At 34.8% G+C, this 27,558-nt stretch overlaps 1 protein-coding gene across 7 annotated transcripts in view; it reads right to left on the reverse strand.

The window, feature by feature from the left end:
• The window catches only part of FRY (FRY microtubule binding protein), a 514,411-nt gene that overhangs the window by 35,546 nt on the left and 451,307 nt on the right, over positions 1–27,558 (reverse strand). For 6 of the 7 annotated variants that reach the window (XM_051986496.1, XM_051986491.1, XM_051986492.1 and 3 more), the window contains 11 exons: positions 26,189–26,283; positions 25,184–25,791; positions 23,900–23,997; positions 23,369–23,539; positions 20,743–20,883; positions 20,196–20,375; positions 17,399–17,560; positions 16,049–16,123; positions 12,336–12,506; positions 2,741–2,941; positions 1,988–2,149 (listed from right to left, as the gene is read on the reverse strand). In XM_051986496.1, coding sequence (XP_051842456.1) covers positions 1,988–2,149; positions 2,741–2,941; positions 12,336–12,506; positions 16,049–16,123; positions 17,399–17,560; positions 20,196–20,375; positions 20,743–20,883; positions 23,369–23,539; positions 23,900–23,997; positions 25,184–25,791; positions 26,189–26,283 — 2,064 coding nt within the window. The remainder of the gene's footprint in view (positions 1–1,987; positions 2,150–2,740; positions 2,942–12,335; positions 12,507–16,048; positions 16,124–17,398; positions 17,561–20,195; positions 20,376–20,742; positions 20,884–23,368; positions 23,540–23,899; positions 23,998–25,183; positions 25,792–26,188; positions 26,284–27,558) is intronic. The other variant, XM_051986495.1, reaches the window with a different exon arrangement.

The following is a 27,558-nucleotide window of genomic DNA, read 5'->3' on the forward strand; positions in this document are numbered from 1 at the left end:
TCTTTATAAAGTCATATCCTCATGTTTTCTTCAGTCCCTCTCCTTGGTCTCCCCACTTTCATTTCTACCCCAAATTATAATACAGAATCAAACCCAGGAAAATTAAGTCAGTCTATGTAAACAGGCCAACAGGAACTTTGTTGGTCTACCTATTACTTAACAATTTTTTAAAAGAATCACTATTGATACTTAACAGCTATGTAACTCCATGAAATAACATTACTTCTGAGCCTCCATTTCCTCATCTGTAAAATGGCATAATGAGAATTATTGATGTTCTTTTAATCTTCTTGCAACTTTGGTTAATTGAAAGACTGTCTTCTCTTAACACTGACTTCACTTGATCAAAATCATAGGATGTAAAATTTCCTTACAATCCTTAAGCATTCTTTAGATAAGAAGCTAGAGGAATCATCTCAACTATACCTAACTCCTTGGTGACATGTAAATTGTTCCCCCTCAATCAGGCTATTTGTGAATCCTCTAAATGTAATCTGCAACCTGGTTAAATTTTCTTATAAGTTTCTTTGACAAAGTTTGTTTCTTCAGGGGATGTATGAGGTTATTGGTTCAACTTTCATGACATTGAAGGAAATATGGGATTATAATTTATTTTAGCTTTTATTTTTAATGCTAAAGAGGAATGTACAAGATTGCAATATGTAAAAGAATTACTTCAATGTCACTACGATATGTTTGTCTGTAAGAAACATTGTTAGACTCTTAATGATTGTTCAAGTTTGTTGTTTTCCCTGAGGCCTGAACCAATGCTTGAGTATAACTTTAAAATATTTTATAATATTTATACAATGCTATGTATTGTTATATATTATTTATATACATTATATAAATTATCATATAATATTTCTCCCATAACAGTGGTGATACTAATACATGCAGTGTCTATTTCATGAACCTGTTATGAGGATCACCTGAGATAGTATTTGTAGAAAATTGCAAATCATAAAGTAATATGATTGTGTCAATTAGGACTAATCCAATTCACGCACTTGTGTATAATAAGGTAGTATGGAGCACAGGAAAGAGATTGGCCTTAAAATCAGGAAGAACTGGAATCAAGTCATATAATGCCTGTGGGACCCAAGACAAGTCACTTTATCTCTCTCTCTAAGTAATTATTACATTTTAGAGAAGGTGCTGATTTGAACTGGTGGAGGGAGTTTACTCATTCAGGAATTCCTGATATCAGAAAAATCAAAAGTTCATTTCCCCCTTTCCACATATAAAATATGGAAGCATGGGGCATGGTAGATAATTTTGGGCAGTTGATTTGGCTATTCTGATAAGAGTTACAAATAAAGGGAAATTCACACAAATCAAAACAGATCAAATAAATAAACAAAAAAAAACAACAACCAACCTTTCTTAGTAAGGTAATTATGTCCATAATTCACGGTTCACTTCAGATAGTTGGCAAGAACTGTTTTGTGCAAATCTAGCCTAATACTGTGATTGGCATGGAAAATTTCCGAGGATATGCCAAAGGGCAAGAATTGAATGCCATGGGCAAATGACACAATCGGTTCCCACATATGGAAAAATCTCACAAGAAAACATGCACACCCACATCCAAATGAACACTGCTCCATACAATTCAGTTCAGAGAACAGCTGCAATGATCCCCTGGCTCTGCAACTTCAGACACACACAGATTTGATTTTGCCATTAATCAGCCCTCTTGAGCTATGCAGAAAGTGCAAATTGCTTCATTCAAAAGGTCCCAAATCAAATTTTTGTTTGTTTGTTTGTTTAAACTAAGAAGATCAGCATGCAGGAATCTGGTAGAGAAACAAGTCAATATGTGTCCCATGGATATATTTTTCATATAGCTTTAAATGGAATAAAGAGGAAGAAAATAATATGTTGCCCAGAATCAATCCCCAGAGAAATCTTAGAAAATCAAGATTATTTTAAAAAGTGGAATTTAAAAGGAGCTACAATGATAGAACTCCCAAAAGTCTTTCACCTTAGAACCCTCAGACACCTGTAGATTATTCATATCAGTCAAAGAAACGTCAAAGCTAGATGTTCTGGTGTTAAAAGCATGAGGGTCAGCAGTAGTCGTATCACATGATATGGTGAGCGAGTCCATGTGATTTGCCTCCTCAGAGGGGGAAAGGGTCATGATCTGTTTAAAAAAAGAGAAAAAATGGTGTGAAGAGACTTTTTCAAATGTGTCCATGCTCTTTACACAGGTGTTGTGTTTCGTGGCTATTCATTAGTTTTTCCTGTTCTGAGCATTCATTCTCCCCACCCCTCCATCTATTTCTCTGTTTATTTGACCTTAATCACAGCAACAGGTATCAGTATCCTGGTGCAGATTTATAAGGTGTTTATTTATTTATTTTAAAATTATATCACAAGGCTTGACATGTTTCCTAAAGATTCAAAAGACAGAGATGGGTTTAGAGTGAATCAGGGATACAGGCTTGTTGGGGTAAAAGAAAAGGAAGCTTTATCAGATTGGTATTTGCATTCTGGATTTGTAATTCTCATCTAAGAATTGTTGTTTGTTGTTTTTGTTGCTGTTGTTGTTTTGCATTTGCCTGCTATAGGAAAAAACAAAACAAAACAAAAAAAACCACCCCATTCAATTAGATAGAGCCTATCAGTCTAGATTCTTATCCAGCAGCTTGGAAAGTTTCTTTAGCTGCAACAGTAAACTTGAGTTAATTAGAACAAATCTGCCAGTTTTTAAGAGAGTAAAGGGGCTACTTACTAGATCGGAGTGCTCCAGAATCTGGCTGGTTGGTAGGTCCTCCTCCTCTGATGACTCATCTGAATCCTCATGGTTCATTTTATTTAAGCTGGGAGTACTTCCTGAAAGTTGGCTCTCCTCCAATAGTTGCATATCACATTTGTCCAGGCTATCCAAAGAACGCCTGCGCACTCCCCAGTTGAAATTGTCCATGCTCTCACCCTGAAATCATCATCAACATAAACTTGATTTCTATGCCAAATTCTATTGTACAATTACACTAGCACACATTTCATTAGTTTGTCTACTTTAGAAAATAAAATTTAAATAATGAATATTGTCAACCTGAAATGACACTGTAGACTAGAGTTATTTTTATAGGATGTGAAAAAGCAAACTATGTCCACATAGATATACATTTCACTTGTAAGGAGAAACCTTGACTATTACTAAATATTCCACAGATTGGAGAAAACATCAAAAAATGCAAGCTATTATTTTTATTTTTCTTTAACATGCTAAGTGATTTTACATTTTTAAACACTGATTTTGCCTAGTGATAAGAACATCTGTTTTTAAAAATAAGGAAGAAAATAGGTACTAAATAATCAATGGACTTAAGGCCCTTCAAAAGATCTAAGGCTGTTTTCTGGGGAAAAAAAGTGGCAGTTCCATGGCTGTGCCCTATACTTTCCAAATCTCAGAAGTTAAACATCCTCACTGGTTTCTGCCACAGTAGTTTTTTACTGTCAATAAAGATAAAATGCAATGTTAAAAGCTATCAGGAAGAAGCTGGGCATTATCAGATTGAACATGCAAAATGCAAAGGCTAAAAAGCATCTTTTGCTCAAAGGTACACATTTATTTGGATATCTTCATAATAAGGGAAAACTCTGATGGACTGAGACAGGGCCCATATAAGACTTAGCTTCAAACCTCATTTTGGAAAGAGATGGTTTTATATAAAGAGAAACAGGTTTATTGGTGACTTAAAGAAAAAAAAATTAAAAAGTAATTTTTTTCAAGCTTCCATGATCTTGAGAGAAATAAATGTGGATCCTACTATATCCTGTGTTAAAAAGGGATTAAAAGGAAGGGCAAGGAAATGCTGGAAACTTTCAGATACATTGGAGAGTAATAATAATAACAATAATAATATTAACTAACAGTTATATAATGCTTACTCTGAGCCAGGTACCATGCTAATGTTGTGCCACAGTTCCCTTTTAGTGTCCTGACCCACTTTCCCTAATTGTCCTATTCAGTTACTCTGCCTCAGGTTATAACCATTCCCTCTTAATGTTAGAATACAGGTCTTATATCTTGGGGTCCTCAAACTTTTTAAATAGGGGGCCAATTCACTGTCCCTCAGACTGCTGGAGGGCCGGACTATAGTAAAAACAAAAACTTTGTTTTGTGAATCTTTAAATAAAGAAACTTCATAGCCCTGGGTGAGGGGGATAAACATCCTCACCTGCTGCATCTGACCTGTGGGCCAGTTTGAGGACCCCTGTAGACCTTAGGCTATAACCATTCCCTCTTAATGCTTAATGGGATAAAGGTCTTTATCTATTTTAGACATCATTAAAATATCAGGAGCCTCTCCAGTACCTCCCATTATGTCATCCTAGATGCCTACCCCCATTAGGTCATCCCCATACAGGTACCTCCCCCATTATGCCATTGTTCTTATTATCCTATAAATGAATCTTGTAGCTGACATTCACAGCTGGATTCTTTGAGACAATAGTCTCATTCAGCCCTGAGATCAAACATGGATCCACTTGGTCCCAGTAAATCTCTCCATTAAATAAATTATTAAATTGTTCTCTAATCTCTATCTTGCTCAGTTTCTCTGGCATTACACTAAGAGCTTTGTGATTATTATCTGATTTGACCATCATAGCAAGTCTGGGAGGTAAGTGTTATTATGGACCCCATTTTACAGATCAGTTATCTGAGGCAAACATAGGTTAAATGATTTGCCCAGGTTACATAGCTAGTAATTGTCTGAGGCTGAATTTGAACTCAGGTCTTCTTGACTCTGGGTTATATATTCTATTCACTGAACTACCTAGTTACCCATTTGTGAAATTGTTTTTTTAAATGACTTTTCCTTGGCTAGCTGGTTGTTCTCCATGTCTAGAATGTACTCCTTTCTTTTCTTGGCTTCTACTTAGTTTTTTTTTTTTCCAAGATTCAACTCAAGTACCATTTTCTATACTGAAACCTTGCCTGATTTTCCCCAATTGCTAGTATCCTCCTCCCCAAATTACCTTTGTTTAATTTTGTAAATATTCTGAAATTACTAATATATGTACAGTCATCTCTATTAGAATGTTAAGATCCTTAATGGCAGGAACTTTCACTTTTATTTTTGTAAATCCCCAGAACTTAGTGCTTAGTTCACAATAGACATATTCAATAAATGTTTGTTGATTAACTCAACAGTTGATTAAGAGGCAGTTTGGGTACATGATTTCTATTTCATCATAAACATGTCTTCCAGTGTATTTAAGCATACTTAATTGAGAGTTGAAATGAAACCAAACTGGGCATGGGAAAAAAGAAATTAAGTTTTGACCTAACAAATGAACATTCTAAATCACCTTTATTAACAAAGGCCTTTTATAATTAAAATACTGCTTGATATTTTGCCATTTAAAAAATGATCCTTTGATGCTCAAGGGTATACATGGCAAAGAGAAAGTATCACTTGGAATCCAGTGAAGCTGCCAATGCTTTGATGTGTTCTGCAAGGGTAAATGACAGTACAGTTTTTATAGGCACATAGCAAGGCAGTTATTATTTGGAAAATGAAGTTCTTTTCTTTGTCAACGGTTTAGTTCAAGTCAACAAGCATTTATTGGGTAGCCACTGTTTGCGCAGTGTTGTAGTGAAGTGCTAAACTAAGTGAATACCAGGGAGCATTCCTAATGCTATAGACTTAAGGGGTGTGTGTGTGTGTGTGTGTGTGTGTGTGTGTGTGTGTGTGTGTGTGTTCTGAATCTGTGATTTAATGAAAGTAATCTTGACATAGAGACTCCCTTTATATTTTGATGCAGATTTATACTGTTCTGTAAGACACAGTCTTAGAGTACTGGTGTCAAACTCAAATAGAAACCAATCTAGCCAGTAGCATGCTTACTTAGAAAATTACCAATAAACATTATCTATGTTGTACTGTATTTTAATTTATTTTTGTTAAATATTTCCAATTACATTTTAATCTGGTTTGGGACTCACTCAGGAGTTTGTTGGGGTCTGAGCTGGAAGTCTGACATCTCTGGTTGGAGAACTGTTGGAGAACAGTTAAGTGGCAACCAGCACATGTCACAGGTGGGACTTTATTTTAAATCTCATTGATCAGCTATCTATACCATACCAAGGGATCACAAAGTATGGCTAGCAGATCAAATTCTGGTCTTCAGTTTGTTTTTGTACACCCCCTGAGCTAAGGATGATTTTTTCAGTTTTAAAATACAATAAAACTTTATTTTAAAGGGAAAAGCAACAACAATATTTTAAATTCATGGGCATATAAAAACAGTAGACACAGACCATAATCTAACAATAGTAATCCAAAGACTGTAGTTTGACAATCCTTTCACTAAATATGTCAATATGCTGTAAAAATGAGCACTGTTTAAGGAATTCATTGACTCTTTCCTTTTATTTTTTCAGCACATGACTAGGCTCATTATTCTCTTTGCCCTCTCTCCCCATCTTTTAGGGAAATCGATCTCTTGTTATTCAATTTCTCATCAATGTCTACCAAGATAGAAGAAGCAACAATCGTAAATACACCCTGAGTTGGAGGGAAGATGTGAACTGCCTCTTCTATTTATTCACCATATGATATAAATAAGGTTTATGGTCTTTTCACAAGGCAACTTGAGTTGAAGAAGAGAAACCAGGGTGATAGTCAAGCACAGAACTTTTCCATTTTGTTGGGATAAACTCCCAATAAACTGCTTTTCTTTTGGCGGAAAAGCCTAATGGACTTCATTCTATTGGTACCCTAAAATATCTAATTGAACAAAAATAACAAAGAAAAACAAAAAAGCTGAGATTTGGATAAAAAGGAAAGAAATACATGAGAAAAGGAGGAGAGATGATAAAAGACAAGAAAACAGAAGAAAGAGAATGAAGATATAAAATGTGGAAAAACACATCCATTGGTGAATAAAATATTCTCTTGTTAGTTAACTTAACTTCTGTATCCAATTCTTCTCACTGATACCTCCCAAATTAAAAAAAAAAATAGGAACAGGGCAACTGGGAAGAAGCCATTCCTCAAATATAACAAAGAATAAAGCTTTTAGAGAGTTACATTAGGAAATGAACTCATATGACTGGTGTTCAGGGGTTGTGATTGAATAGTTCTGTGGCCATGCCTCACCCAAAGTCCATGGTGATTAAAAAGGAAACATCTTTTCTCAGTGAGACAAAAGAACATCCCTGTTGGCAGTCCATGAAAACAGTGCTGGGCTTGCTCTTTTCACTGGCTGAAAAATTTAACTCCCACTACCTTTTCCAAAAAAGGCAATCATTTAAATTGGGTATAGTAAAAATAGTGTTTGGGAGCAATCATAACAGTCTTCCCTTATGTGGCTGTCCAAGTTCTTAGCTGTGCTTCCCAGGCTCCATGATATTATACACAAAATTAAAGATCATAAGGCTGTTGGGTGGAGTAAGGCAGATTTTCTACAATAAGAAAATGTACAATAGGTAACTGTCCTTAGAGAGTTTGTAAGAATTAAATAAGTGATGTTAATTCTTAAAGTTTTATACCATCAGATTTATAAGGAAATGTGCATGGTAATCATTGATTATATGCACTAACAGAATCCCCTTTAAAAAAAAATTGATGTTGATCAATAAAAAAGTACTCCAGTCTAACAAAATCCAAGGGCTGTTCTCTGTGTGTGTGTGTGTGTACATACATGTGCATGCATGCATGCACATGTGTGATGTGTCCTATACACACTGAACAGGTTGCTGCTTACATTTATGATGTGGAAATTAAGAATATAAACTGTTAAAGTGCTTAACTCTCGGATTAGAACAGAAGTGTTTTCCAAGGCATATTTTTGAAATCTCTTGCTCATTTAGAAAAAGACAAACATGCATCTTTGAGAACTAGGAGCATAATAGCTTTTAAGAAAAACAAATTCCTCTAAACTTTAGAAAATATTTTTGTAGCAGAGCAGCCATAGGGACCCCTTTGTTCTCTCTCACATGCACACACGCACGCACACAAACACACACACACACACACACACACACACATCTCTAGAAGGGAGGAAAAAGCAATTATGTTGTTACAAGTCTGCGATGATGCATAACATCTACTAGCATGTCTGAGTTAAAAATAGCATTTTTTTTTTCTTACCTGGAGTTCCTGGGTTGCAGATTGAATGGATAGAAAAACAAATAAGAGGTCTATTTAAAATGATTATATTAAAAAAATCAGAAAACTCAAAAGCATCTGCCCTAGTATTATCACAACAGAAACTAATAGGACTTGTAATATTTACTTCAAAAAGTAAAGAAAAATACAGTTAAGGATGCATTAACCCCAGATGGGAAAGTCAGTAACAGACAAGAGAGAATCATAACTTAAGATAAGTAGAGGATGTAACCTTAAGTGACCTGTTTTACAAACTAAATATATTTTGGAAATAGCTTTTTATTTCCATTATAATTTAGGACTCCTTAACACTGTTTTATTCAGAATGTTTAAATTTCTTTTGGTGAGAAAACAGCTTCATTACATCAGAGAACAATGTATGAGTGTCATCAGCTGGTAAAATGCGTCACCACTTAATATTGTGACTAGGGTTAAAAATGTCTATGGTTCCTGATCTGTTTATTGCTGAGGTATAACAGTAGACATAGCAGATTTTAAAGCCTAAAAAAAAAAATTGAAGATTCAAGGGCAAACTCTTATTGGAGCTATCAAAAATCTGACTCAACAAAAGTTTGAAACAGAAGAACTTGGGACTAAAACGGGTCTCAATTTATGGGCAATTTTCACCCTAATAACTAGAGATGAAAGTAATACACTTGAGTAGCCACATACCCTTAAAGATCTCAAGTCAGGTAGCATTATAAATATTAACAAATGTAAGCATGCTATAATGTTTATAATTTCATTATTATTTTATTGAGAAATATTTAAATATTCCTCCCATAGTATCTTTGACTTATGAGTACTCTAAATATTTCTATCTCTCCTGTGCTTTCCTATAATACTGATCAACAAGGGATTAAATGTTCATTTAATTTTTTTCATCATATAGAAAATAAGAGGGAGAAATGGGAAAGTACAGTGCTCATTATTTATTTGCCCTGACATGGGAATTAATATGATTCAAAATTTTAGGGATGGGCTACTCAGGTTTTTCTTCTCATTACTTTGGCAAAGATTAAATTTCATTAAGTGCTCTGAAATGTCTTTGAGCATACTCACTCATAACATGAACACTGGGTGTCATAAATGCTGGGACATTTCATTTGATGGTTTTGGGTTTTTTGAGGGACTGAAAACAGAATTATTCCTTTCTCCTCTTCTGCTTCATCAATTCCCTGCATTCCCCTTCTCCTACCCTTCCCCTTTTCTATCTTAACTTTTAAAATGAATAAGAGTTCAATCCTTTGATGTCAGCCTCTTGGCAAATACAAACATAGTAAGCAGAATAGATGATCAATTAATCTATAACTGATCATTAAAAGGAATGGATAACCAACCCTCTGATATAACCTACAGCCCTGGCTCAGATAAACTTTGAAAATGACAAACATAATTTCAGTACGTCTCAAACTAATGGAAAAAAAAAAAACAAATAGAATCCATTGACATGAATGTTTTCCCTTTATGGTTATGGATAAATTCTAAAGACATGAAACTTTCAAATCAAATCTCAATTTATCTTAAAGATGTCCATAATTCCCTTGAATTATTTATAAGTTATGCTTGATGATTTTATTTTTAAAGTCACTGGGGATCTACTAAAGCCCCTTTTTCTTATTAAGTTTACTTACTATTTTCATTATGATTTCAGATTAAAAGTAAAGGATATGTAACACTTCTAATTAAATAAGCAACAATTTTAGTGTGGGGGGAAAGGCAAGAATTTGATCAAGATAAATAAGAAAACACTGAAAATATAACCACTTATTCTTCCTCAATTTTTCTTAGCAATGTTAGAATCTTAAATAGCTAAACAGCAGAGGACCTCTTGAATGTTTAGTTTTGCCCATAATATGTAGAATGTGACAGTAAGAGAAATAAACATTGTGATACAAATGATAAACAAGGAAGTCCCAGATTAGTAGAAGCATTCCTTGGAACCGAAGATCCATGCTGAAATGATGTTAAATATTTGAACCTTAAAATTGTTATATGAATCTATTGTTCTTACAGCAAATTGTAGAGCACTTGCTTACATCACCAGTGTGGGCTGATAGCTGCCTTGTACCTAACGCATTTTGTCAATTTTTCTTCTAGTTTAAATCCCCACTCTTTTGCAATTCCAAAGGAATTCGGAGTGTTAGTTTAGATAAGCTATAGCCTGCCTTTTTAGCTTACCAAATTTTGACTTGTAACTGAAGCTTTCTATGTTTCAACTTCATTTCTAAAACAAGTAAGGGAAGCATAGCTTAGATGAATCCTTTGGGTTTAGAATCTATAATCCTATGATTTAGGATCTGAATATAGGGTCTTACATTTTCTAGTGAAATTATCTAATTACAAATGAGAGAAAGTAGATATACTGTGAGATCATGATTAGCAAAAGGAAGCTAGAGGATTTTTTATCTTGGATCTTAACTCTTTTCTTCATGGATTCCCAGTTAGAGTAGGGCATGGTGAACCTGACAGATTCCCTGTGGTTATTTTGTATTTATTTTTTATTCATTCAGAATTGTTCTGATATTCAATGACCTGTATTGGAGAATGTGTCTTAGGAAAAATCCTTCTCTTGACTGTTTTGAGTCCTTAGAGATTGGAAATCTACTGACAAAATATAGAGTACAGAACACTTTGCCCTGTGAATAACAATATCTAAAGCAAGATGTTGAGGAGGCTTTGCCAATCATTATCATAGTAGTTCACAACCAATTTAGGTCTTTAAAAGTTTGCCTGTGGACTGGAGCTGATGAGATTGGGAAAAGACATCCTTTAGCCCGGTAGTTATATAAGATTCTTTCATGCTCCTCCTCTCACACAAAAGACTAGCTTTGGGACCATGGTAAAGAGGAAGGAACAGGCTCCTTACTGGACACTGGTCCCTGGTTGTAGCAATATTTTCCTCCACTCAATCACAGGAGACTGTGATGAATAGAAGAGAATGATTATCTTATTTCTTGACCATGACTTGTATTGACTTGCCAGATATACTATCTCTTTGGGTATGACATTCCCTTAGGTGAGGAAAGGTAAATAACTATTCCATAGAGGATTATATTCATCAGAACTTGCAGCACAGGCCTTGGATAATAAGTTCTGAAATTGAGCACCCAGTTTAACTGTTTTAAAGGTATCAAATGGTCCTAGGTCTGAGTTTCTAAAAAAAACTATGAGGATATGGAAGTCCTGAACTGAAAAAAAAAAAAAAAGCAAAACAGTCAGGCAAGCATATGAATTTTGCCAACCTAGGTATTTTTTTCCTCACCCAGAAGAGTCATTTAAAAAAAAGAGGGAAAAGAGAGAAAAAATTCTCCTTCAACCCTCCTCTATCAAAGAAATGCTCAACTTAAAAATAGTATTATCAAAAGGAGTTAAATAAGACTGACATTACTATTCATGTCACCTAGATTCTAATTTTTTGGAACATCTTATTTTAAATTTTGAAAATGCCAAGAAACTTTATTTTATAAATCTTAAAAAAAAAAAGACTCAAAATGGAAAGCATCTGATGACGAGTCATCATTCAACATAACATTCATAAAATTGTTATTTTTTTTTAATCTGTTGAGACTTGAATTCAGACTATCCAGTTGTCTGTGTTGATGCAAAAGTTCTCGTACCCAAAGCAGAACTGGGTTCTAGGAGCTAATACTTTTTTTTTTTTTTAAAGGTTTAAGGATTTCATCAACTTTGGTTAAAACCAAACCAAACCAAACTAGAAAATCCAGAACACCAGGGGCTCTGACTTCATGTTTTGTCACGTAAGGATTGAACGAAGCGAATGCTTAGAATATTTTCCTTAAGGATCTGGAGACTAATAGTCTCAGGAACTGAGAGGATGTGAGAGATCATCCTGTGAGCTGATTTAAAACTTCAATGTTTTTTGGGCTTTTCTTTAAAAATAATCCATCTCTGGGCTACACAAACTTAGCCCTTTGTGTGGTCACTGAGGCTTAAGTCTCTGCCATTTAGTTGTCAGTGCTGGCTCAGACAGTGCTGGGTGGAGCAACTTTTTGCCAGGGCTCAGCCGTGGCACTAACATTGTGAATACCTTGCTTTGAATTAAATTTACAGCTTGGCAGCTGAACTGCCCTGTTACAAAGAACTCCCTATTTCTCAGGTAAGGAAGAGGGGGAAAAGCAAACTGTGCCTTTAGCCAAAGAAAGAGCTGAAGTGGGTTATTTCATGGAGAATATACTGTACCTCTCCATCTTCCAATTCCACATCGAGGAAATCAAAGTCTCTGAAGACTCTAAACTGCTGCTCACTGTTGGTATCGTCCATGTTTTCTTGCTCTCGGGTGCCGTCTTCGGAAGATACTAGGCTTGTCTGATGTTCTAGAAGGTCCAGATCTCCACAAGAGGAAAAAATCACCTAGGAATCAAAAGATTCCACCTATGAAAAACAGTTCTCCCTCCAGTTGTTTCTGTTATTAGAAACTGGATCTGGTTATTCAGAAGACTGTATTTCCAGTACACACCTAATTCCTTAAATGAGTATTTTTAGCATGTGTTCTTCCCTTATTTATGTTGGACAGGTTCCTTCAGATTAAACTTGTGCAAAGACGAAACTTCATGCTGCAGGAATCTGTCCAATAGTCAGCTACCTCCTAATGGCTGCAAATGGGACAATGCCTAAATGTTTAGATAGAATAATATATTTATGGGAATGAAATTCTAAGAGCTACTGTTATAGCAGACAATGTTATTGCAAAATGAACTGCAAGAGCAAAGAATTTAACCCATTTAGAAAGGATTAGCTTTTAGCCAGGCACTAGAATATGCCAAGAAATATGACTACACTGTTATTAGTACCTAGAAACACCCAATAAATACTTTCTGACTGAATGTAATAGGAACAAGAGTAAATCGTTGTTTACGTGATGAATACTAGAGATAACTCTGATTTAATCTCGAGCTCTTGTCAATGAAGATGAAAATATGTTTAGAATTAATATTTTAATGCATCTTAATGCAAATTTGGAAAATGTACACATATATCACTTGACAAGATTCCCTAAATGTTTCATGTGACTACTCTCCGAAGGCTGAATACAATGAATAAATGAAGTCCATATTTTTTTCTATTCAACTTTTGTAACTCACTAATTGTTTTTTCTGGAAAAATGGGTAATTATTAACAAAACAATTTTGTCAGTTGAGCCTAAAATCAGGAAGACTTAGGTCAGACACTTATTAGCTATATGACCCCGAGCAAGTCACTTAATCCTATTTGCCTCAGTTTTAGCATCTATAAAATGAGCTGGAGAAGAAAATGGCAAACCACTTCAGTATCTCTGCCAAGAAAACACCAACTGGGATCATGAAGAGCTAGATATGACTGAAATGACTGAACAATAATGATATAGAATGCATCTCTTAGAGTAGAAATGTGCTTTTGGAAACGCCATGGCATCAGCATTTTGGATTTTTAAGATACTTTTTTTTTTTCTGGGGAGACCAAGACTGATCTTGCCTATTACTTCATTTAGATAATTAGGCAATTATTAAGCACTTACTATGTGCCAAGCTCATGCTAAGCACTGTGGATACAAAACAACAACATGGCTCCTATTCTTGAGGTATCCTATAAGTCCCAACTAAAATACCACCTTTTACGGGAAACCTCCCAATTCCAGTACTTTCCCTCCTTTATTTCCTATTTATCTTGTGTATAGCTTGTTTTGTATATATCTTCTTTCATTTTTTTGGCATCCCCAACAATTAGCATAATGTCTGGAACATAGTAGGCACTTAATTGTTGGTTCATTGATTGACTGAATATTATTGGTACATGGTTTGGCACAGGGCTTGCATATGGGACAATGAAATCAGAGTACTGGAATGGGGTAACTGAGAAATTTATGAAAAACTGGAATTCAGGTCTTCAGGCAAGCACTCTTTACAAGCATATCTTGAAAGCATGTCTTGAAAGAAAAAGTAATCATTAGTGTTAAGGAAACCTCCAGGCATTAAAAGAATGTAAGATTCTTTTTGTCAAGGACTTTTTGCTTTTATGGCTGCCTGGGATCCAAAGTGCTTTGCATATAGGAAGTATACAACAAATGCTTAAAATATGCAGCTGGATACAAACCTGTCTTTTTCTTTTTTTGATCACTTCCCCTTCCCCCAAGTCTATCATTAAACTATGCAGTTTCTCTTGCTTCTCATGGAATGTATGAGCCAAGTATATCCTGTGGACCTGGTCCCTGCTAATTTTAATTGTTTTGGCTACATACACATAAATATAAACTCACAATCTGTTAGTCATATAAATCTTATAAATTTGCAGCTGCCTCCTCACTGCTAATACTTAAAACATTTACCAGATGCATATTTTAAATGAGTAGTAATTTTTTTACTTCCATACATTCATTTAATCATTCAACAAACATTTAGTGTTTCTTACGTGCAAAGAATGTAAGCTTTTTATGGACAGGTGCCATGCTATCTGATAAATGTTTATATTCCCAGTGGTTAAAAATGATAATTACCACTCTAGAGAATATTGAACTCTATCAAGTGCTTGCTGAAAACTGGCCAGAGTGTTTTGATGATAGACAGAAATGTCAATCAACCATGCAGAGTTCTTAATCTGGAAAATGTAAACTTAAAATAAAATATTGATAACTTTATTTCAATAAAATTATATCATGAAAATCACAAAACCTCATGAAATAGGTACAATAGTTATCAGTATACTCATTTGACAGGTAGAAACTGAGGATTAGAGTTTAAGTGGCTTGATCACAGTCACCTAGCTAAAAGGTAGGATTCAAACCTAGATTATTAACGTATAGTTTTGAGTAAATGAGTGCTAAAGTGCTAAAAAATTAATTTTAGATAATTAACTAGATTACTAGATTAATGTCACAACCCCACCAAATTACTCTTGTAATTACAGATATTCATATAAAATAAATACTATGTTGTCTCATATTTATCCTGATTGATTATATATTGGAGGTGAAGATATGGTATGGTAAGAATTGCTTTTATACAAAAGTAACTCCAATGGAAGTAGAGATCATGAACATTTTGTGGGCTAGTATTTTAAAATTTTACATAATTTGTAAGGCATTCTCTTCACACTGGGTAAGAGTTTAATGAGTTTGCGAAATAAGAATTGGGGAACTGTCCCCCTGGAGATGGGAAAACTATTCACCATGTTTGGTTATTTCTGAAATAGGGTGGATTAAAAACAGTAGTTAAAAGGTGAAAGGCTGATCTCTGGGGGAAGGACATAATGGGCTGAGGCTTGAGTTGATGCACTGAGGTCCCAAACATGTGAGGCTAAATAGTAATTGGACCATACTCTATTAATATATAAGCTTGGAGAAAGAATGGCCCCTGCCCACTCTTTGTGCAAGTCCTGATGTGTTGTATAGGAAATGACCATCTTGGTGGGTGGAGGCAGGGGGGCGGAGAAAGGAAGCAGAATTAGAGACTGCTGGCTGGTTTTCTTGACACAGCTGCTCCCATTGCTATCGAGACCCTCCCTTCACCTGCAATCCCCCTTCACCTCTGCTGGTTGCCTTTCTGTTGCAGCTGCCCATAATATTGCTATCGCAATCCCCCTTCACCTCAAAAAGAATAAAGATTGAAGATTTTTCCCTTAACCTGAATTCCTGACTCCGGCTGATTTTAAATACGCGGTCATCACAGAAGGAGGGAAAAAGTTGGAACAAAAGGATTTGCAACTGTCAATGCTGAAAAATTACCTATGCATATATCTTATAAATAAAAAGGTATAATAAAAAAAATTAAAAAATTAAAAAAAAAAGGTGAAAGGCTGCAAGGGTTATCATCTACTGATTATATCAGGCAATAATACTTGATCTGGTGATCAAAGCCTCTAAATTATATCAAATTCCTTTAGTTACTCAGTTCCAAAGAAAACACTGAAGAAGGACTTACTGAAGGATTTTTGCTTAATCCCACTTCTTGGCCACACAGAGTAAGTACATGAACCAGCTTCTCTTTTGTTCTTTTCTGGAAAATATAAATGAATAAAGAGAGTTTTATCATAGGATTACATGTTCCACATCAAACCCCTTCCTCAAAGAGAACTGATCCTTAAGGAGAGTCTAAAATTTCCTTTGGAAATCTATTTCACTATTTAATAACCCTCAATTTCATTAGGTTTGTCTTTATATATAAAACCTAAGTTCCTCATGGTACCTTTTAACTGTATTATGAAGAAAAACTCTTCCTGATTTTACAAGACCATATTAAGTTCCTCCAATCTCAGGAAAATTATCCCTAATCCTAAAACAAAGCACTAAAGAGTCTTTTATATAACACATTGGAATAACTCTCTCAGATCTTCTCACTGAAGGGTAGGAGGAAAAGTGTGATCATTATGGCATAGTCAGAGATGCTATAATCTATTATATGGTTTCTCTCAGGCTTCATGGCCATTTTTTTAACTTCTGAGTTACGTTGAAGATAGGCCAAAAGGTGTCTGTCTGTCTGTCTTTCTCTCTCTCTCTCTCACATATGTTACATATATATACATAGATATATATGTTACATATAGTTTCTCTCTATATATAGTCTCTTTGTATCTTTATATATATATGTACACATATAATCTAGCTTTTATAAGTACATTTAATTATATGCATAACATATATGTTATAAATAAAATGAATAGCACAAATAAATAAAAATGCCCCACTTTCCTAATATTAAAGAACTCCTGAGAGGGTTCTCCCTTAACATGTAGCCTTAAAACTCTATGATAGTAATGATTAGATAAGCTAACCAATGTGAGAATGTAAGGATGCTGAAGTTTCCTAAATTTAGATTGTAACAGACTTATATGTAGAGTTATGTGGACCCTCGGACGCCATCAAGGACAACTACCTCATTTTACAGAAAGGTTAGGAGCTTACTCAGTGATACACAGAGAGCAATCATTGGAGGGAAGATTTAAACCCCGGCTCTCTGTTTCCAGAACCAGTACTCTTTATACATTACCATGTTTCTTCCCCAGAAGTGGTTACAATCTGTCGCTACTTCTCATCTCAGAGCCAGGAGTCTTTCTCTGCTTTAAAAAAGCATGGTCCTGATTATAAGAAATGGTGCTTTCTAGGGGATTTGGATTAAGCCCCACTCACCTCTTGCATGCTCAATGGCATGAGTTTGGGACTGACATATTGACATTTTGGGGGGTATGATAATGCTAGCATGATTCAGCCTGCTTCCCACTTGGCTCAGAGTTTCTCCAGAGGGCCCCCTTCCAGATGGGTGTGCAAGAGCTACCTGAGAATACTGAGGCCTTTTCCAGCTCACGGGGACAAGGACATTAGAGTTGGAGCCTGATGAAGTAGAGGAAGTGCTTCTAGTGACTGCCATGGCTCTAGGTTTTCCGTCTCGGCCAGAAGAACTCTGTAGCTCATCATATCTCCTCCCAATGATTGGAGTCTTAAGAGAAAGCACATACAATGAATCCCTCCATTTTCTTAGAAAATTGAAGGAAGAAAGTTGTGATATTTACTATCCTACCTAAAAAATGTTCAATAGCTCTGCCTAAAGACCTCTAAGAATAGCTTTTTAAATAATCTGATCATTAATGTGGGAACTCCCTTCATCTCAATGACACAGATGGATACTTCTCTTAATCTTTTATTGATTGTTATGATTATTCACCACAAGAAAGTCATTCTCTGGAGGACTGACATTCTAATGAACTTTTTTAGACTTTAATTTTTAGACTTAACTAGATTTTTTCTAGGATAAAATATACATAGCATATATCATGGGCCTGTATAAAAAAGTCTTTCCATTCTGGAGTGATTTTTCAATTGGTGAAGTTGACCAGATCGTAGGATTTGGCTGACACTGCCTGTGAGAATATACAGTCACTTACATAAGCACTATGGGAGATCTGGGCTTGAATTTAAAAATTAGACTTGATAAGTTCAACATCATAATTTCATTCTTTTTTTCCCTGGTGTGTGTTTTAAATGAAATGTTCTTTAGGCCTATTCTTTCATGTTCAGTGTCCTTGTAGTATTCACTGCAAACTCCCATTTATAGTTTGGGACACAAATCCATGCAAGAGGAAACAGGTGTTGGTCAGTTTTTAGTTGTTAAAGCTCAAAAAGAATTTATGAGTGTTAGAATATGAAATACTATTCCTTTGCATCTCCTGCCTGAATTTCCTGGCTGAATCAGTCAATTACTGAGCAAACATTTATTAAGGTCTCAACTATATATTCCAGGAACTATACACTTAGGTACAAAAAATGTAACACTTTTCTCTCCAAAGCATGTATTTTAATGGGAGGAAATTAATATTCTTTCTTTCCCTTCCTCCCCACTCCCTTTCTCTGCCTCTGCCTCTTTTTTTCTTTCTCTATTACATTCACACACACACACACACACACACACACACACATATAGTTTCTCTATATATTGACTATATAGTGTAACTTTGTATCTTTATATACATGTATACATATAGTCTAATTTTTATAAGTATATTCACATATATGCATAACATGTTACAAATAAAATGAATAGCATAAATATGAAATGAGTAAATACAAATATGTGGAAAGTAATTGAAATAGTTTACAGGGTAGGATACATAGTTGGGTTCAAGAAAAGTTTCCTGCTGACTATGGCATGTAGACTGTGTTGTAAAGGAAGAAGAGGACTCGTTAAGAAGAACAGAGTGCATTTTAGGCATGATATGTCCAATGGAAAGGCACAGAAATTGGAGATGGAATGTGTGTGAGGAACAGAGAGAAAACCAGTTTGGCTGGATTGCAAAGTGTGAGAGGGGGAGAAGTGTCCAATGAGCTTGGAAAGATAATTCAGGGCCAGCTTGTGAAGGATTTTCAAAGTTAAAAAACAGAGTTTATATTTTTATCCTGGAGGCAGTGGGAAGCTAGAGTTGACTGAGTAAGGAAGTCATACGGTCAGATCTATGCTTAAGGAAAATTACTTTGGCAGCAGTGTTTAGGATGGATAGTTGTGGCTCTATCTGTCAATTTTTCAATGTTTTCAATTTTTTAGGGAACAAACTTTGCCAAAGGCAAAGAACAAGGCCAGTGCCAGGTATTCGTACAGACATTTCAAAAGTTCTAATTTCTAAGAGTCCTTTGGTTGTCTGCTGGGCATTGTAAAACTCGTGTCAGCATGAGTGAGTTAGTAGGTAGGTACGTAAGGGGAAAGACAATGGGAAAAGATTTAATTCTGTATCTGGATCCTCAGACCTATCATTCTGGAACTGTCTTGGGACCCTAAAAAAGGCAGCCTGGTTAAATACATTTCTTGTGCAATATGACCTTTTGAACAGAGAACACTTCTAGAATAAGCACTCAATCTGCTTGGTCTCATTGCCTTTCTTCCATGTCATAAGAGTACCCCCAAATGACTGATTAATATTTCTAACTGTTATGAAAGACACAAATACACAAACAGCCCTTACACTGAGTGGCAAGGCCTTCAAAATACTGAAATAATTTGTAAAGATCTAATGAGCATTAAGCATCAGAAAGTCCAATCTGAAATAACTGAAAATCCTAGTTAAGAATGCTTTTAAACTCAAAGAAATCTGATTAGACTTACATATTTTTGATATCTTTATGTTGTCCTAAACAATGAAGTTGAAAAGTCTTTTAAAATGCTAGATAATTCAACGTATTGACTATAGCTTAAAGGAGAATACTGCCAAATAGAAATCAGTTGCAAAAGCCTTTAATAGTATTTCTGTACAACCACCCCCTAATTTGAGATTGCTGATATTACAGTCAATGCATAATTGTCAGAGAGATTAGGAGAAATTTCTTGTTTTACATTCTCTGTATCATTGCATTTGTTAAAAATGTATTTGAATCAGATTCTTGGATCAATAAATATGAAAAATCATATTTAGACTTAGATACTGTAGGTAAATGTTTCTTATTTCTAAGAATTTTGGTCTTAGAATATTATATTCAAAATCTTTAAAAGGAATGTTTTTATTTTTTTCTCTCAAGCAATTTTCACCCCTGCCATTACAAATCTATGTGAAATTTATAAAAAATAATAAACACAGTAGAGTGATTACCTCTGAAATATCAAAGTGAAAGTCCAGGGTTTTCCCCGGCAATTCCTTGGAAGCACTATTCCATACTCGATGAATTTCTATTTTAGAAAGATCATTGTGCTGGTATGAAGGCAAGACTAGGCTGGCAGATCGAGAAACGACTAATTTCAAGATATTCAAAGCTTCTCTCCAGTGAACACTCTAAAGGTAAAAATCACGGAGTGAGAAAAGAGAGTATTATAATTTCCTTCTTCTGCAACCTCACCCCACCCACAATATAATTTCTTAAATAATAGTATTCTATAGTATAAAATAATAATTGTAAAGTGTTTGTCTGGTACCTAGCAGATAGTAAGTGCTATTTAAATGTTAATTATATTACTATTATTTATTATTTGGATAAGAGACCCCAGTTCATGCAAACATTTAAAGTAACTGCATGTTAAATAAAAAACAGCTTTAATGTTATTTCACACAATATGTGAAACAAAAGAAGGCCTTATGATAATTCATAAATAGAAGGACTTGTTTTGTAGTATCTTATAAAAGAGGCTAAAAAATACTTTACCTGCACGTATTTTTCAATGGTCTTCAACACTTCCATGTTAAATTGCTTTACGGGAACACCTGATAAATCCATATAGCTGAGCAGACTATAGATCATCTGTAGAAGGGATTGCTGCATACTTGGAAGACCTTTTTCTAGGAGCTGTGAAGCAAAAAGTACAAAGGGAATTAGTTAAATTTTTTGATAGAAAAAAAACTTAACGAATTTCATACTTTTATGGGAATATATGTGAACTGAGGTTCCTTGGGTATTAGTGGGTTCTCCCTCACTGACAGCATTTCAGGCAGAGTTTGGATAACCACTTGTAGGGTATATGGCAAAAAGGGATTCTTGATCAGAAATGTATTATTCTAAGTATGTGGCAAAAAGGGATTCTTGATCAGAAATGGGTTATTCTAAGTGGTCATCAAAGTCTTTTCTTTGAATCTGTAACACTAGTATTAAAGTAACCTAATTTTGAAAACATTTTTTAATAAAAAATCTACTACTCTACAAGGGATATAAAATATAAAGTAGAGTGACCCATTCACTTCCCTAGAATTCAACTCAGTTTAATTTAATTCAACTGAATTTCAAGCATTTACTTGATATGTGATCTATTTTAGGCATTTTGCTAGACCTGAATATACAAAGGCTAAATGGGAATAAAAAAAAGATTCTGTCTTCAAGGTACTAACATTCCATTTGGTAAAATCGTTCTACTCACACAGTTTCACCAGCTCTATAACCACTTTGTCTACCTTTCTCCATCTCAGCTGCCATATACTAAAATAGAAATCAATAAACTTTCAGAAATGAGTGCCATATGTATATTTGTCCTAAATAAAAGTCCTAAATTCACTGGAAATGTTGATACTACCAACTTCACTAATAAAGACAAATGAGTTCATTTGGATTAGAAAATTTTAATCTTTTAAAACCCTTCAGAAACTCAATTTATCCCTTGACCAGTCCAGTCTCATATAGGAAAGAACACAAGTAAACATTAGCAGAATGGGTTATTTAGAAGTCAAAATATTTTTTGAAAACTACTACATGTCTTTTGAAGGAACACAGAGTAACACATACTGGATTTGGAGTTTAAAGATATGGCTCCAAAACTTCTAGACTGTGAGACGTGAGCCAAATAATCTCAAATTTTAAGTTTAAAATCCTTTTAGCCATGTTATTTTTCCTCTATAGAACCTAAGTTTCTTGAGGACAGGGGCTGTTTCAACATTGTTTTTGTTTCTTGAGAATCTAGCAGTTTCTTGTATATAACTGGCCCTCAACAGATGCTTGCTGAACTAATGAATAAATATAAATGCAAAAATGCCTAATGAATAATCAAATGTTACCATAGTTGCCACAGCATAGGAAGCTAGAGCCAGCAAAGATCATGTGATCTGCTGGTATCCTTAGACACATCTTCCACTAAGCCTTATATTCCACATCTAAAAAATGGGGCTAATACTTATATGACCTACCTCATTGGATTGTTGTGAGGAAATTGTTTTGTAAAATATAAAGGATTATGTAAATGGGAGATAACAATATATTAGAAGAGTATGTCCTGCATGTTGCAAAAAAATAGCAAAAACAAAAAATTCTGAAAAAAAGTAGGTGACATCACCTATGCATAATGTCAACAAATTTTATATCTTTACAGATTAAACTCCTCAGGGTAGAGAATGATACATTATAAACATAGATTATCATTGCCATAGTACCTTGTGTTTAATAGGATCAAATAAACTGTATAGAAATGGGAAGAAAAATAAACATACTTTTCAGGAAATATCTATAGATTTAGAGGTGGAAGGACTTTAAGAACTTACCTAATTACAGGGTCATGGGTCTAGAGATGATTGAAATTTTAGAGACCACCTAATCTAGTTCCATTATTTCACAAATACACTGTGATTTGCCACAAATCACACAGGTAATAACAGGACTCAGTCCTCTGACTTTCAATGTAGGGCTCTTTCCATTGTACTATTGTTGCCCCAACGCCACTGCTCTCCCAGCACTAAGTAGCAGCAAGACTAGGAGCAGAGGAATTGCTTGCTTGGGCTGTGCTAGAATCACACTTAGATGAGGATTAAAGAAAAATCAACATTTTAATTTGCAAAATGAACTGGCCATTATAAAAGTTTATTTCAAAATTTACTTTCTTTTTGGCTTCAAAAAAACCCATGATTTCATTAATATAGGTCCTGCCTCCATAGACATAGGCAGCAACTACTCTAATGACTGAGGAGATTAGCCTTTATGAAATACCATGACAGGGACAATTCATCACTTGGTACTAAGCCTCTCAATGTCTAGATAGGTGCATTTTCTGATGAGAGATACACAGTCCAGTCTATCATTAGTTTTAGATTTCAGGGCATTTCCTGCTTTCTTGGAATTTGCACTCAACAAAGGTCACCTTCATCCATGATGAGCAATATGTTTTGTTAATTAGTGCAAGTAGAGAGTATTGAAAATACCAAAGTGTGATGTATTCTCTTTAAATGTTCATACAAACAGAAGCAAAAATTCTTTCTGCTATGACTTCCCTTGAGATCATTCATTCCAGGTCTTTCAGACAATATCTATCAAAAAGAAAACGATGATAACAGGAATTTCATTCACTGCTCCTCACCTCTGCCAGATATGTCACCATATTCAGGGTAATATCTGCAAATGCTTCATGAAGGTATCGACATACAACATTGACCCATGTTGCACAGTCTCTTGTGTAGCTATGAGTTTTATAAAGAGTCATGACATGTGCAAGATTTGAAAGCTTGGGGTTCTTTTCTTCCAGGCAAACCTAAAAAAAAAAAAAAAAGAAAATTAAAAATCAGGGACAAAATGTCCATTGGAAAAAAAAAGTGAATTTAAAACTCAAATATTCAAAGCAGCTTTGCAAGATGCAGAATTGAGTTTTTTTAAAAAAGAAATTGTTCTATAATATTTCCACAATTTTTTCTGTATTTGGAGATGATTAAAAAATTTATCATATGCTAGATTACCATAGGCATTTGTCACTTAGAGAAGTACATGGTTAATAGTATGTCATGTTTTAAATTAAAAAAAATTACTTCTAGTCTTATTTCTTTAAGAGTTTGTCTAATTTTGTCAAAGACAAGTCCATGCCAATTTAAAGGTTAGTAACAAAATAATACTATACCTGAGCAATCCTCTCTGCTATATCCTTACAGAATTGATTGGGATTGTCAAAGTGTTGAATCAGCTGAGGCAGGAGACAAAGGACATTCAATGGAAACCCTAGAATGGGAAAAAAAAAGATATAATGGGGATATCTGAAGGAAAAATAATGTATATTTTTACTCATTAGCAGACTGAGGTAGGCAGTTATATTAAGAAATGTGTACCCACTAAGGTAAAGCAAACGCAGTCTATTTTGAGGCAGCTTTACTTTGGCAAAATACAAAATCCAGGAAAATATTGTGATCACAATAATGTAATAGAAAATCTTGGCAAAAAAATTTATAATTGATTTTAAGTTTTAAAATAAAGACTTTTTGAGCATTATCTGATAGAATTATTAAAAATATTAATAATATACTGAAACATCTCTTTAAAATAGCAAAAGGGGGAAATTTTTGTTTTAAAAAATTGACATGAGAATTAAGAGACTTGTTAAATTTGGGCGTAATCATTCTTACTGTAAGGCTCTTTAAATAATAACAGTTGGCAACTAGATTATTCACCAAAATGCTTTGCTTTGAATCAACACAAAGAATATTAGGCTACATGTTAGAGCACTAAAAAATGGGGTTTGTTTATTTGGCTTAATGAAAAGTAGTAAAAAGCAGGGGGAACAGTTAGAATGAAAAGACAAGGCAAAATAAAAGGTCTGGATGTTAACTTACAAATCCTCAATGAGAAGGAACAGTTATGATGTACAAGTCTAGAAGGGTAAAGAACTTAACCTTCCCTTTTCTCCCATGATAAAACTAATTTTAGAACAATATATTAACTGTTGCTTTGGATATAGAAATACTTTCTAATATAAATAGTCAAATGAATGAACTGTAGGCAATTGGGAGAGAAAAAATAAACTTACACATTATCACAGAATATTTTGGGAGGCAGCATGGTATGGTAATTAGAATCTATTTAAAGTCAGGGAAATATAGTTTCAAGACCCACTTTTAATATATACTGGTTGTGTGACCCTGAAAATGTCATTTATGTTTGAGACAATTTAAGACATTAAGGTAATGCTCTAAGACGGTAAGATGAACACTATAAAACCCAACTATGGACATAGGAATTATGATCAGGTCCAACTCACCAAAGAACTGGTGACAAAGGATGCCACTTGCCTCCTGAGAGAGGGGATGAATTAAAGGGTACATAATAAGATATTTTTTGGACATAGCCAATGAGGATGTTTTTCCCCCTTGGAATGGCAAACATCTAAGAAGGAAAGATTCATGGGATTTACCAATAGCCTGAGAAGAGTCGACCATAGATACTCGAGACACTGGTGTTAGCAAACTGAAGAGGTGCAGGGTGAGGTCTGTGGTAGTAAGGGAAGTGAATCCTTTGAGCAACAGTTGTTGTAACCCTGAGAAATCTGCCCACTTGAGTTGTCCTTGTAATTTTTCAAGTTTCTCTCGGTTTTCAGCTTTATCCAGGGGTAAGTGAGTCAGTAACTTATTGAGTAACCTTAAGGCCATTAGATATTCAAACTCAAAATCAGATTCCATTAAGGCCACGGTGACCCAGAAAATAGTGGCCAGTAGGTTGGTTGGATTGTTGATGTGGGATGGATCAGTGAGGCTGTCTTTTAAAGAAGATGAGCTCCTGGTCTTAGAGGAGAGCCCTTGTTGGGTACAAGCCTGGATCCGGTCCAGAGTTGCACTTCGAGGTGGGTCTGACGTTCGGTCTACAACACCAAACTTTTTAGGGACGGAGAAGCTTCTCTGATGTCGGCTTCGTTCGGCAGTGGCTGTGTTGCCACTGGCGACTCCAGGATTCACATTCAGTTGACCTGTGCTCTTTCGGTTTGCTGTCAACTTAGAGCTTGAACTTAGATCAGGGGATGATGAGCTGGGGATGAGGATAAATAAGTTTATTAGAATATGTCAATGAGCTTCTGTGAAAATCCCACCCTTCTCAATAAAGTCAAATGCATCTCAGAGAATATTAAGAGAGAGAGCATGCTCACTCTTATGAAAACGTCAACTTTAATAATTCCTCTTTCTTGAGTCATTTACTTAAACATAAGCACTGACCTCAGGCTGAGGGCATAAAAGAAAATCAGGAAAGTCTAAGAAACAGGCAAAGGATTAAAAAAAAAACTCAATTGTTTCTTATAGTGATTGAAACGAATTTTTTATAGTTTTTTTCCTGAATTTATTTTATGCTGTTAGAACAGACATTTCTCAAATGTTTAAAAAAAGCCTACAGAATTCTTGATTTCCAAATGTCATGGAACTTCTCTCACCGAGACAATACAGTCAAAAGATCACTGTTCTTCAAGCAGTCTGACAAATTATCCACAGTAGCTTCCAAGGTAAGAAGTGCTTCCATTACATAACCCTGTCAAACACAGAAACCAATCATTTCAATATAAAAATGGATTCATTGATCTTTAAAAACAACTCCAAATAGATATCTTGGTGAAATAGAGCACAGGAACTGAAGTCAGGAAGGCTTGGGTTTGGCTCCTATCTCAGGTATCTACTAGCTATGTGACACTGAGGAGTCATTTAACCTTGTCTCAGTTTCTTCATCAAAAAAAAAAAAATAGACTTGATGATTTCTAATGTCCTTTATAGGTCTAAATCTATGAGTTTATGATCTATTTGGGCTTCATGTGCCTGCTGACTTAATAATTTGAAAAATTACATTAATATTACATGTCATAACTCGAGAGCTGAAATGGACTTCAGAAACCATCTAGTCCAAGTCCTTCAATTTATAATCAGGGAAACTAAGGCATAGAGGGGTTAAATAATTTTCCAAAATTATTTAAGGATATACATATAGAAACTGGCAGCATTGGAATTGAAATACAAATCCTCTGTCTCCAAGTCCATCAGTCTTCACTACACCATATCATCCTTCAAATTACTCAGGGCTATTTATGTGCAAATAATCCTAGATTAATATCATGGTAAAGTATTGTTTCAGGCTTGGTTTATTATTATAGGAGGGATAAGAAAGAAGAGTCTATCCCTCTTCCTGATGGTTAGTTTATTGTTGGGGAGTATAAGAACATGATATCCATCTGAAAATGTTTTCATGAATGTCATATTAAGAAGAATAAAGATGGAGTCTATATAGCTCCATAGGATAGAAATAGGATCAAAAGGTGGAAATCAACAGAAATTGGAATTTAGTCCAATATAAAATAAAATTTCCTAATAAATTAGAATTCTTTGAAAACAGAATGGTCTATATTACAGGATAGTAAGTTTCTGTTAGACTGTAAGCTCCTAGAAATCAGGGGCTATTATTTGCCTTTCTTTGTTTCAGCATTTAGTTGATACCAAGCTCCACTTAGTCATTGTTTGAGTCCTGACCCGCTCAGAGTGAATAGCAATTATTTCTGGGCTAGAAACCCTGAGGGTCTTAACCTTCTACATTCAAATATATACACATATATGTGTATGTATGTATATATATGTATATAAGCATATATGTTTAGACATGACTAGGTAAAAGAGGCCACATTCTCTGCCTCATTTCTTACCCAGCCTTAATCATGACCTGGGCATTGTCTCAGTCAAACTGAGACCCATTAAAGACCTTAGCTTAAAAAGCCCAAGATCTCCCATTGTCTCTGGGGCAATTTCCAGTCATCCTGATCTT

This window comes from Antechinus flavipes, chromosome 3 (genome assembly GCF_016432865.1).
Source record: "Antechinus flavipes isolate AdamAnt ecotype Samford, QLD, Australia chromosome 3, AdamAnt_v2, whole genome shotgun sequence".
Classification (NCBI taxonomy): Eukaryota; Metazoa; Chordata; class Mammalia; order Dasyuromorphia; family Dasyuridae; genus Antechinus; species Antechinus flavipes.